Genomic DNA, 12,658 nt, shown 5'->3' on the forward strand with positions numbered 1-12,658 from the left:
CTGTTTCATAATATTGATAAGTCACTCTAATCATGTTTCATTCATTGTGTCAAACAGGGTTTCCTGAGTGCATTGGCAAGGGCAATGGTGTCACCTAGGCTGCATTCCATTCCATATGGTTGTCCCCTCCCATCTATCCTTGTTCAGAGACAATTAGGTTAGGGGTAAGCAGAAGCCCCATCTCAAATAGAATGCAGCTTCACATGCCTGGCTTTGAGGCGCTCTGATAGGCCTGGCAAACACTACGTAGTTTTGACAGATGTAATGTCCATTGATCACACCTTTGTCACTGTTTCTGATTGGAATTAGCTCCATCTGATTGAGGGACTGGCCAAAGCACCATTGACCAATACATGAATGCGTAATGGAGTCAGAGAGAAAGATGCCAATTCCCTTTATTAATTATTAGCACTGTTAACAATGTCAGCAGGTCAACAAAAATGATTTATTTCATGGGAATGAAAGAAAAACAAAGGGCTCGATTCAATCATTATCGCAGAAGTTCAGCGCGATTTGAAATTTAAAGGTAGTTTGTGATAAGGCCGATTTATCAAATCAAACTGTCACATGTGCCGAATACAACAAGTGTAGACTTTACCTTGAAATGCTTACTTACAAGCGCTTAACCAACAATGCAGTTCAAGAAGAAGAAAATATTTACCAAATAGGCAAAAAATAAAAAAATAAGAATAACTAGGCTATATACATGGGGCACTGGTACCGAGTCAGTGTGCAAGGGTACAGGCTAGTTGAGGTAATATGTACATGTAGGTGGGGATGATGTGACTGCATAAGTAACAAACAAACAGCAAGTCGCAGCAGTGTACAAAAGGGGAGATCAGTGTACATTTTCCAGTGGCTATTTTTATGAATTATTCAGCAGTCTAATGGCTTGGGGGTAGAAGCTGTTGAGCCTATATGCAAAGTTTACCATGAGTGCAATCGTGCTATAGCACTGAACTTCCTCAATACAGATTGAATCAAACCCTTATTTTTTTGTTCTGAGGGTAGAAAGGAGTGTAATTGGTAAAGTTATTTTAAAAGCCACACCAGGAATCGAACCAAGGACCTAATGCATGGACACCCTCGTGTTACGACCTCTGCCACCCAGGACCCCATCCACCAGCCTTAGGTTTTGGTCCTTTAACCAGTCACAAGAAATAGTTAGACAAGAAATGTGAAAAGTGATTGGTTAACTTTAGAAAGTAAGTTCCAGGTTGGAAAACAAGACATGAGGAGCCTAGTCTCGTAACCTGTATTTAACTCTCCTGCCACCTCCCTACAAGCATTTATTTACTTGTTTTGACTCACTGCTGTACACTCCACTCACTGATCATTGAGCTAGAAAACTGAAAGCACACAGGGATTTGAGCCAGGAACCCTCAGCACGGCAACCAATGTGTTACGCCCTCCACCACCAACAAATGTCAGAAAGTGAGTTAGTTTTATTCACTCACTGGTCATTGTAAGCTCCCCCTGCTGAGCAATCGAACAAATCACATTCAGCCCTCAGAACAAGATTGAATATGAAGTGACAGGGATTCCTAAAGATTGACACGTCACTTAGAGGTATTGAAAACAGAAGAACACCATCGCAAGAAATGGACATTAAGTTCTATCCCTGTTTTTCAGTTCATTGAATGTATTGACAATTCATTTTAATGTAGAGTGCAGAGATCAGACCTTGGTCAAATACATTGATACTTGGAAGTGTGCTTGATTTAGCTTGTCTGTTACAATAGAACCAATCGGCTAGTCCCCCCAAAAGTGCAAACTCTTGCTAAATCAGGCCCACCTCAAGTATTAAGGTATGTAACGTACCTGTATGTATTTCACCCAGGTAGAGATGCCATGAAATATAACGAATGCCCATCTGTGCCACAAAAACGCTTGAGCCGACAAGGCTACTGCAGTTCAAAGCAAACGACTTGAGGGCTGCGACTACTACTGTACATTTGCATTCTAGCACCATTACTCTCTTCCCTAATGCTCAGTGTCGCCACAAATACAGCTACCGTTTCTGTTAAAAATACCTGTGTCAATAAGAACTTCTGTACATCATGAATTTAAACGAGAGTCCATGCCATTGTGATAGGCATGCAGTGCATTTACAAACACCCCCCCAAGTTAATTTTGTCTTCGTTATTTTCTGTACATTTCTACACAAAGGGTTTACCACATGGATGGAACCGCATGGAACAAATGGGATGCAAAGCGTGGGTAACTTTCCCCAAATTCCCCAAAATCCTGATTGGAGGAATCTTCCAACTGGGATTTCTGGAAAGTTACAGTAATTTTGCAACCCCAAACACATCTTTAAAATGGATCAGAATGTGCCAGTCATCATGACGGAATATGGTGCAGGTGGTATCCTTCCCAGTTCTAGCAGGCTTCTAGCATCTTTTGATGCTCTGAAACTGGCGTAGCCATGCTGAAGAGACCTTTGGGACAAATGGAAATCAAGGTCAGACACAGCTCTTAAAACAAACTAATCATAGTCCCAGTATTACTAGGGCAAACATTGAGAAAAGTCAACAACACGGTTGTATTTGCGACAAAACAGAACTATGGTGTATTGTACCATTTACGCTCAGCTAGGTGACTTGGTAGTGATCCTTACCTGTGCGTTCCTGGGTCAAGATGGGCCGCGACATCAGGTAAATAAACTACACAGCAAGAGAAAGCAAAAGGAAGGTTTAAAACATGTTCCTTTCATAACATAAGAGCAAAGCCAGGGAGGGGGAGCATTCAGAATGCCTGAAGTTGTCAAATATTATCAGGTGTTTTTCAGTCCCACTCTGCTGCATATTCAGTAGTGTTCTCAATACTCTGGAACCACATGTTAAATTCAATTCTATTTACATTCCTGAGTTTTCGGTGAACATGTAATGCATCATCAATACACCCCTGGTGGAGAAGTTGGGTGGGAATGGTGCAGGGAGTCACAGAGTGATGGCATGGCACAGGGCATCGGAGTGGCAGAGTTTGAGACAGTGACAAGAGTGGGAGAGTGGCCAAAGGATTGGTGGAGGGATCTGAGGGAAGTTGGGGGTTATTCTGAAACTGTTTCCATTCTTCATGACGACAGGATCTGGGTTGAACTGATGGCTGAAGGAAATGGGTCATGTCCAGTCCTTAAATCTATTGGCTGACTGCTGCCAACAGGGAGCTAGTTAAGCCTCCATCTTATCCTGACATTTTGATTTACATACCCATGCGAATGTTATACGTCAGGGATCATCAATTAAATTCAGCCGCAGGACAATTTTTTTCTTGAGCGGATGGTCGTGGTTCCAGAGCACAAACAAATATATATTTTTAGACTGCCAATTGACAGCAAGAAGCCTAAATGGATATAATATTTGACTAAAACAATCCTTTCAAACCTTGATTACATTTGGGAACATTGTCCTGCATCTTTCGGATGGGACGTTAAAACGGTGTCCTGACTCTCTGTGGTCATTCAAAATCCCATGACGGTTATTGTAAGAGTAGGAGTGTTGAGCCCGGTGTCATGGCTACATTTCCAACATGGTCACCTAATCCTCCCCCTCATCACTGATTGGCATATCACTCCTCACCATGCCACCTGATGTGTGTCGCTGTGCATTACAGAGGTGGGTGCCGCTCATTGCTGGTGGATGAGTTGAGTTTCCCCCTACTATGTAAAGCGCTTTGAGTACCTCAGTTGGATAATATAACATATTATACAACTCTATTATGCTTGGAAATACTTGGGAACAAATTTCCTAAATTAAAATCCTTTGGAGCTGATTTCCTGTTTTTACAGTCGTTTACGACCAACAATAAAAACAAATTTTTGCTCAGAAAACTTTGGCCAAATAAAACACATTCGATCTATAATCTTAATGCACCTGCCAGAGTTGTAATCCCTGATACTGATCTGTACTTTGTATTAATGTTAACATACTGTTATGAATAAAACATGGGTCTTGCAGGGTCTGGGCCGTTGGAAATCATTCACTACAGTGACTACTACTGATTCACGGAGGACAACAACAACACCCACCGGCTACAGTTCATACGGAGTACAACAACAACACCCACCGGCTACAGTTCATAAGGAGGACGAGCACAACACCCACCGGCTACAGGTCATACGAAGGACAACCACAACATCCACCTGCTACAGTTTATACGGAGGACAACCACAACATCTACCGGCTACAGGTCATACGGAGGACAACAACATCTACCGGCTACAGGTCATACGGAGGACAACAACATCTACCGGCTACAGTTCATACGGAGGACAACAACAACACCCACCGGCTACAGTTCATACACACGCTCGCGAGTATGTTCCTCATGCGTAGTATGCAGACCCTTTTTTTCCAGAGTGAGGCAGGGGTCGGTGCATGGAGAGAGAGTGCGGGGGCACCCTGACAAAGTATGGGGGATGAAAAATGAAGCATGAGGTGAGTTGGCATGACGATGGTGTGGCAGAGTAGCATTGTGGCACAGGGATGGGATAATTATGTCGACAGGGGGTGCTGTGCTCCTGTCTCCTAGCTGAGCGGCCAGCTGGAAGTAGCAGAGCGCAGCACCTTTGCCAAATGACTCAGTCAAACTAAAAGGTTAAGTTATCAAGCAGAGCAAAGTCAAAGAAAGTACAAATAAAAGTTTTACTCAGCATATTCTGGATCTAGGTTGATATGTATCCAAAAACTAGTAAGAGCCTTGTAAAGTGCAGATTTAGTGGTTACAAACATCAATACTGTTAAACTTTTCTTCATTTTAAGAGAAGGAGTTAAATTCCACCATTTGTTTCTTTTACAGCAGCTTGATACCTACGGCACAATATCTTCTTACTTTATTCTATGCCAAATATAATGAAGCACTTTTTCTAAATAGTGTCTGGTTCAAACAAAACACCATTTAGAACCTTGGATTCAGTGATTGATTTTCCATGCTGTTAAAGCCTATCCTACGGCGTGTCAAAATCAATAATGAATCCAGTTAATAAAATGTGGTCGGGAATGAGGAAATACATCAGATGTGATAGAATTAACTTGAGACGTTCATTTGAAGTATTTTATATTTTCTCACCAGCTTGCTCTCACAGCTTCGATGTCACTAACTAAGTTTTGTGCCAAGCATATTCCAAATATCTGTAAAAGAAAGAAAGATAATTATGAATGTGATGTCTTTTGTAATTAAATCATGTTTCATTAACATTAAAAAATATATATATACATACATACTGAACATAAACACAACATGCAACAATTTATTTCAAAGATTTGACTGCGTTACAGTTCATATAAGGAAATCAGTCAATTTAAATAAATGTATTAGGCATTAATCTATGGATATTACGAGTGGGAATACAGATATGCATCTGTTGGTCACAGATTCCTTAAAAAGGTAGGGGTGTGGATCAGAAAACCAGTCAGTATCTGGTGTGACCACCATTTGTGTCGCGCCTCATGCAGCGCGACACATCTCCTTCCCATAGAGTTGATCAGGCTGTTGATTGTGGCTGGTGGAATGTCGTCCCATTCCTCATCAACGGCTCTGCGAAGTTGCTGGATATTGGCAGGAACTGGAACATGCTGTCGTACCTGTTGATCCAGAGCATCCCAAACATGCTCAATGGGTGACATGTCTCAATGGGTGAGTATGCAGACCACGGAAGAACTCGGACATTTTCAGCTTCCAAGAGTTGTGTACAGATCCTTGCAACATGGAGCCATGCATTGTCATGCTGAAACATGAGTTGATGGCGACGGATGAATGGCACAACAATGGGCCTCAGGATCTTGTCACTGTATGTTTGTGCATTCAAACTGCCATCGATAAAACTGCTATTGTTTTCGTTGTCTGTAGCTTATGCCTGCCCATACCATAACCCCACCATGGGGCACTCTGTTCACAACGTTGACATCAGCAAACCGCTCACCCACACAACGCCATACACGTGGTCTGAGGTTGTGAGGCTGGTTGGACTTATTACCAAATTCTCAAAAACGACATTGGTAGATAAATTAACATAAAATTCTCAGATCAAGACCCTGGTGAGGACAAACAAGCACGCAGATGAGCTTCCCTGAGACCGTTTCTGACAGTTGTTCAAACCCACATTTTCATCAGCTGTCCAGGTGGCTGTCATTAGATGATCTCCGCAGGGGAAGAAGCCGGATGTGGAGGTCCTGGGCTGGCGTGGTTACACGAAGTCTACGGTTGTGAGGCCGGTTAGTACTACCAAATTCTCAAAAATTACGTTTGGCTTGGCTTATGGTAGAAATGAACATTACATTATCTGGCAACAGCTCTGGTGGACATTCAGCAGTCAGCATGCCAATTGCACGCTCCCTCAAGACATCTGTGGCATTGTGTTGCGTAACAAAACTGCAAGTTTTAAAGCAGCCTTTTATTGTCCCCAGGACAATGCTGTGTAATGTTCGTGCTGTTTAATCAGCTTCCTCATATGCCACATCTGTCAGGTGGATGGATCATCTTGGCTAAGAATAAATGCTCACTAACAGGGATGTAAACAAATTTGGGCACAAAATTTGAGAGAAATATGCTTTTTGTGCATATGGAAAATGTCAGGGATCTTTTATTTCAGCTCATGAAACATGAGACCAACACTACATGTTGCGTTTATATTTTTTGTTCAGTGTATACGTGTTTATATTGTCACATATGCCGGATAGGTGCAGTGAAATGTGTTGTTTTACATGGCCAGCACTAGTAACCAGTGACTGAGTCACATGCAAGCTTCTCTGCTCTGAATTTCTGCTCGTTTAATCCACTTCAATCAGTGTAGATGAAGAGGAGGAGACAGGTTAAAGAAGGATTTTTAAGCCTTGAGACAATTGAGACATGGATTGTGTATGTGTGCCATTCAGAGGGTGAATGGACAAGACAAAAGATTGCAGTGCCTTTGAACAGGTTATGGTAGTAGGTGCCAGGTGCACCGGTTTATGCCAAGAACTGCAACGCTGCTGGGTTTTTCACGCTCAACAGTTTCCCGTGTGTGTCAAGAATGGTCCACCACCCAAAGGACATCCAGCCAACTTGACACAACTGTGAGAAGCATTGGAGTCAACACTGGCCAGCATCCCTATGGAACGCCTTCAACACCTTGTCACCCTGATGAGACAAGTTAATGTTCTGAGTCGGAGAGTAGCTAGTCCTGTTTGTACAGTAGGCTAAAAGGAGTCAAAGAAACGTTTCTCTCACCTGTAACAACGCAACTCCTATGAAGATCCCAGCCACTACCGTCAGGTTGTCCTGCAACCACCTCTCAAACTGTGGCACACAGCCTTTCACATGGATGTAGGTCTTCTGCTCTACGTCCTACAACAAGGGACAGTAACATGTTAATTAGGGAGATCTCCTTAGCCTGCAAATGTCATGAAAGTCAAACATACACCTTCATTATACAACCATATGTGATCATTAATTATATAACCCATTATAATATAATTTGACTTTCTCTATTCTGAGTATTATCTCTTAGATGCCATAATAATAAAGGTCACTATATCAAGGAAAAGTGTAAAAGGAAAGAGGTAGATGGAAAGAGAGAAATGGAACAACACTCACCGTTTTGGCTCGTACGTCATAGCCACACTGCGTGTTTATCACGTCCTCCTAAAGAAGAGAAATACAAGTGTTATCAAAAAAAGCAGATGTCAACTGTCATCATAACCCGGACCACCACTGATAATACCACTGCCACACATGACCATTTCCTGTTCAAAAGATGGACAGTTTTTCGTCGGACAATCATCATTCGTTGTCATTTAGCCGGCAACTCCCAATTAAGTGTTAGCTCCATCCAAAATTCTCGGGACACAAAATCCCAGTGTGTTGGTGCCCTTAACCTTGGTGCCAGTCTGAGAAATGAGTTTTGCCCTCTCATAGATACTGTCATCGGGACAAACCAAATAATGGAAAACCATGTAAAGCTGTATTTTCAGCGACTATAGTACTCATTAATTTCAATGTAGGATCTTAATTTGACCACTCTTTTGTTGCAGAGAATGTTCCTGCACAGTAGCAAATGCAAACTTGTAGTCTAGTTGAGGTTTAAAAAGGCTTCTGAAGTTTGTAATTTTCACTTTAAAATGTAAGACTTGATTTGCCGAACCCCATGACCCATGTCTCTGACCAACCCTCCCTAGCCCCTGTGAGAGTTCCTTGCCGCAGGGTCCTTGGTGCAGCAGGAGAAGGGGACCCCACATTTCTCCCGGCTGGGGTTGGTGTCCGTGCAGTTAAAATAGATGTTGAGGTTCCAGTCGTCCGCTCCGAATGCACCGCAACAATCCCACTAAGGAGAAGAAAGCAGAGAAGAAGAGAACGTCAATAAGGAATCCATGTTTTATTTACCTTTTTATTTAACCTTTAATTATCCAGGAAGTCCCATTGAGATCAGGAGAATTATTTTACCCCACAACACATGCACGCGCACACACACACGCACACGCACACACACACACCTCTTCTGCAACGGTATCATACACGATCAAAACAAAAGAGGTTCAATGTTTAGAGGGGATAACGTTGTAGTGGATTCCTCTCTCGTCTCACACAGCATCAGTGTGGGTGGAGTGTGACAAACAGAGATTGGGGAAGGCTTGACAACAAGGCCCGTATTCACAGTGTCTCAGAGGAGTGCTGATCTAGGATCAGTTTTGCCTTTCAGACCCTAATGAATAACAAAGGGGTGAACTGATCCTAGATCAGCATTCCAACTCTGAGTTGCTTTGTGAATAGAGGCTCAGATGGAATACGATCTGGGAGTCATATGGTCAGAGTCGCCACACGCGTCTCTGCCAACCAGTTGGCTACACTAACAAAGGTCTGCTACTGAATAGAAAAACTGACTCTAAGACCAATCCAGCGCCAGAGAGGAGATTCTACTCAAGAAAGCCGTTGTGAATTCAATAAAAATGTGGGCTAAAGCATATCAAATCATTTACGTTAACAATATAAGAAACCTGAGTGACGATTTTAAGACACATTCTTAAGTGAAGCAAAACAACTTAAATGTACATATCATGTATTACAGTATATCATATTTCATGTTTTATTACACAGCAAGCTGTTGCAAAACTACTGTATTGCACTGTAAGTAATTCAGCATAACTCTAAACTGGTAATCTCACAAGAAGGGTAGGCTTAATAGCTTTAGCACGTAATAATAATTTGACGAGGTGATTAGCAGCCCAATAAGGAAAGAGGGTTCAGCTAGTGCCGGGGTAAATTGTATTGAACACTGTCATTAGCTTCCCACTGTTTATCTCCCTTTTTCCCCCCCTCTCTTTCACATTTTGTCTGTATAATGCCATTTCCATAAAGAAAAGTTTTAAACATAAATGTGTTTTTTTGTCACATTTAGGTCATAGGTGCTTAAGACTATGATTTGTCTTGAAGTTCATACCCTTTACACACAGAGCAATAAGACATTTTCAAACACATTTTAAACAATCTGGAACAAATATAGGGATCAATTATGAAACATGTACAAGGTTATTAATTTGACACACAACCTAAGTACAGCAATGGTAGTAGCTGCAGTTTCACAGCAATCTAGTGAGTTCATTGATTAGATTCAAGAGAAGCAAATCCCAGTAGACACTTGGGCCCTCAAGGACTTGCCCTCTTCTGAAATATCTACTGGAAGTCATTGAAGTGTTTAAAAAAGGCAATCTCGATTTCAGTAACTTAGCCTATGGATGCCACAGTTTGTTTTGGTTGCAGTGCCCCAGGTGGGTGGAGATTTCAATGTAGTGCCAGTGGTGGCTGGTGCCACTAAATTGGAGGAGGAGCGCATTGTAATAGCTGGAATGGAATAATGGAAAGGTATCAAACACATGATTCTGTCACATCCTGTTTCCATGTGGTTGATACTGTTCCATGTATTCCATTCCAGTCTTAACTATGAGCCTTCCTAGCGGCATCCATACTCCGCCACCTCATTGCCAAAGTCAATCAAATATGAACACCACCACTGTGAACACCTGCATTCATTTAGCTGCTCTGTGATTGTTCCCCCATGTATCTCAAGTGTGATGAGAGAGTTGCAGTCCTCTTTTATCCGTCTCAGGTTAGAGCACTGATACTGTGGTTTGTCACATCTCCACCCAGAAACGATTAACTTGATGTCTTTACGTCCTTGGGATCCACAAAGTACTCTGATCGCCTCCTGTGTCAGCCAAGTGCAGAACAACTTACCGTTATGGTCTTCTCTGGCGAGCCTCGTCTTGTAACAAGAAAACGAAAACACCATGACCATTCATCCCTGCTGGAAATATAGGCATGGAAAAGGATGCCAATCAAGCTGAGCAGAGATGTATAACTTCATGGGGGGGGGTTCAGACTTCGGGTAAGTTGATTGTTTTATCCAGTATCGTAACTGTAAATCAGTTGGCAGGTCAATGTGGAAATGCTCCTTCAGGAAGCAACTCGTTTTTCTGTTAAACAGGCCAAATAGAAATGGCAAAATTGCATTTCCCAAGTTGATTGCAATTCCATCAGCAAATCCTTCTTAGCTTGGTGATCCTTCTCTCTGACTCTTGCTCATCACACAGAGCCAATGATAGTGCTGTGCTGTGAAGTACTCTTAGAGGGTGAGGTGAGCAAAGCTGTAATCAGTTTGGCAGCTGATTGTCTTTTTCATTAAGATCTTGTTCAAAAACAATGACACTTGGGAGAGCCCAGAAAACTCTTGAATCTTAATAAACAATAATAAACAATGATTAATTTAAGATTGACTTTGAGTGTCCCATGTGTAGAATTCAAACGACAACAGCATGATCATTACATAGGTGCACCTTGTGCTGGGGAACAATAAAAGGCCACTCTAAAATGTGCAGTTGTCACACAACACAATGCCACAGATGTCTCAAGTTTTGAAGGAGCGTGCAATTGGCATGCTGACTGCAGGAATGTCCACCAGAGCTGTTGCCAGAGAATTGAATGCTAATTTCTCTACCATAAACCACCTCCAACATCATTCCAACTGGCCTCACAACCGCAGACCACATCAAACCACGCCAGCCCAGGACCTCCACATCTGGCTTCTTCACCTGCAGGATAGTCTGAGACCAGCCACCCGCACAGCTGATGAAACTGAGGAGTATTTCTGTCTGTGGGGAAAAACGTATTCTGATTGGCTGGGCCTGGCTCCCTAGTAGTTGGGCCTATGCCCTCCCATGCCTGTGAGTGGGGCTAACAGGCTCTCTCCTAATCACTCACACATTCACACTCACACACACACACACCTGCTCCTACCCCCGCACCTTACCAACTCTTCACCTCACTCAAACCAGAGCTCCATGGAATAAATGGAACAGTATAAAACACATCAAACATTTGGAAACCTCATGCTTGACTCAGTTCCATGTATTCCATTACAATGAGCCCATCCTCCTGTAGCTCCTCCAACCAGCCTCCTCTGACACACATTCACACTGATTTTCAAACGCGTACATATTCCTGAGTGAAGTCTATAAGGTTCTGGAGGTCGATGTCGTCACGGTATGCCCGGATGTTGTTATTGATGAAGAAGTTGAGCTGGTCCTTGATCCAGTCCTTGAAGGTGAAGGCCAACACTCCAGCTGTCAGCTCCAGGAAGAAGATGATCCCCAGGAACACAGAGAACTGGAACAGAATGGGGGGGGAGCATGTGAGCAAACACAGAACAAAGCTACGATTAAGCCCCAAAGTCCAGTGTTTCTCACTCCATTCTTGGGGGATCTAGAGGGATACAGGGGGTGTATATTTGTGTTCTAACCCAGCACTAACACACCTGATTAATCAGCTGTAATTCTGACATGTCATAGAGGGGACATGGAGGGCTGGTCTCTCAGACTCAGATTAAGCCTACTCATCATGGACTATACAGCGTGGGACAGTCCAAGAATAAGCTTAATTTGAGTCCAGGAAACTGGGGAGGGAGTGGGATTTCAAAGTGGAGTCAATGATGAATATACACTGCTCAAAAAAATAAAGGGAACACTTAAACAACACAATGTAACTCCAAGTCAATCACACTTCTGTGAAATCAAACTGTCCACATAGCAAGCAACACTGATTGACAATAAATTTCACATGCTGTTGTGCAAATAGACAAAAGGTGGAAATTATAGGCAATTAGCAAGACACCCCCAATAAAGGAGTGGTTCTGCAGGTGGTGACCACAGACCACTTCTCAGTTCCTATGCTTCCTGGCTGATGTTTTGGTCACTTTTGAATGCTGGCGGTGCTTTCACTCTAGTGGTAGCATGAGACGGAGTCTACAACCCACACAAGTGGCTCAGGTTGTGCAGCTCATCCAGGATGGCACATCAATGCGAGCTGTGGCAAGAAGGTTTGCTGTGTCTGTCAGCATAGTGTCCAGAGCATGGAGGTGCTACCAGGAGACAGGCCAGTACATCAGGAGACGTGGAGGCCGTAGGAGGGCAACAACCCAGCAGCAGGACCGCTACCTCCGCCTTTGTGCAAGGAGGAGCACTGCCAGAGCCCTGCAAAATGACCTCCAGCAGGCCACCTCCGCTTTTCATGGACAAAGACATATACACTCCCCTCTGTATTTATTTCGACAGTGAAGCTAAAACTTATAGTTTGTGACTCCAAAATGACCCAATACATTATTCACCATTCAGTTCCTATTGGGCACAAC

At 43.0% G+C, this 12,658-nt stretch overlaps 1 protein-coding gene across 3 annotated transcripts in view; it reads right to left on the reverse strand.

The window, feature by feature from the left end:
- Positions 1 to 377: 377 nt before the first annotated feature.
- Positions 378 to 12,658, reverse strand: part of LOC129865781 (tetraspanin-5-like) — a 33,523-nt gene continuing 21,242 nt past the window's right edge. Inside the window, exons 4-10 of one of the 3 annotated variants that reach the window (XM_055938791.1) lie at positions 11,467 to 11,637; positions 8,177 to 8,302; positions 7,576 to 7,623; positions 7,210 to 7,326; positions 5,071 to 5,132; positions 2,621 to 2,666; positions 378 to 2,441 (exon numbers count right to left, since the gene is read on the reverse strand). In XM_055938791.1, coding sequence (XP_055794766.1) covers positions 2,654 to 2,666; positions 5,071 to 5,132; positions 7,210 to 7,326; positions 7,576 to 7,623; positions 8,177 to 8,302; positions 11,467 to 11,637 — 537 coding nt within the window. In that variant the 3' untranslated portion in view covers positions 378 to 2,441; positions 2,621 to 2,653. The other 2 variants (XM_055938792.1, XM_055938790.1) reach the window with 2 other exon arrangements.

This window comes from Salvelinus fontinalis, chromosome 11, assembly GCF_029448725.1.
Source record: "Salvelinus fontinalis isolate EN_2023a chromosome 11, ASM2944872v1, whole genome shotgun sequence".
Lineage (NCBI taxonomy): Eukaryota > Metazoa > Chordata > Actinopteri > Salmoniformes > Salmonidae > Salvelinus > Salvelinus fontinalis.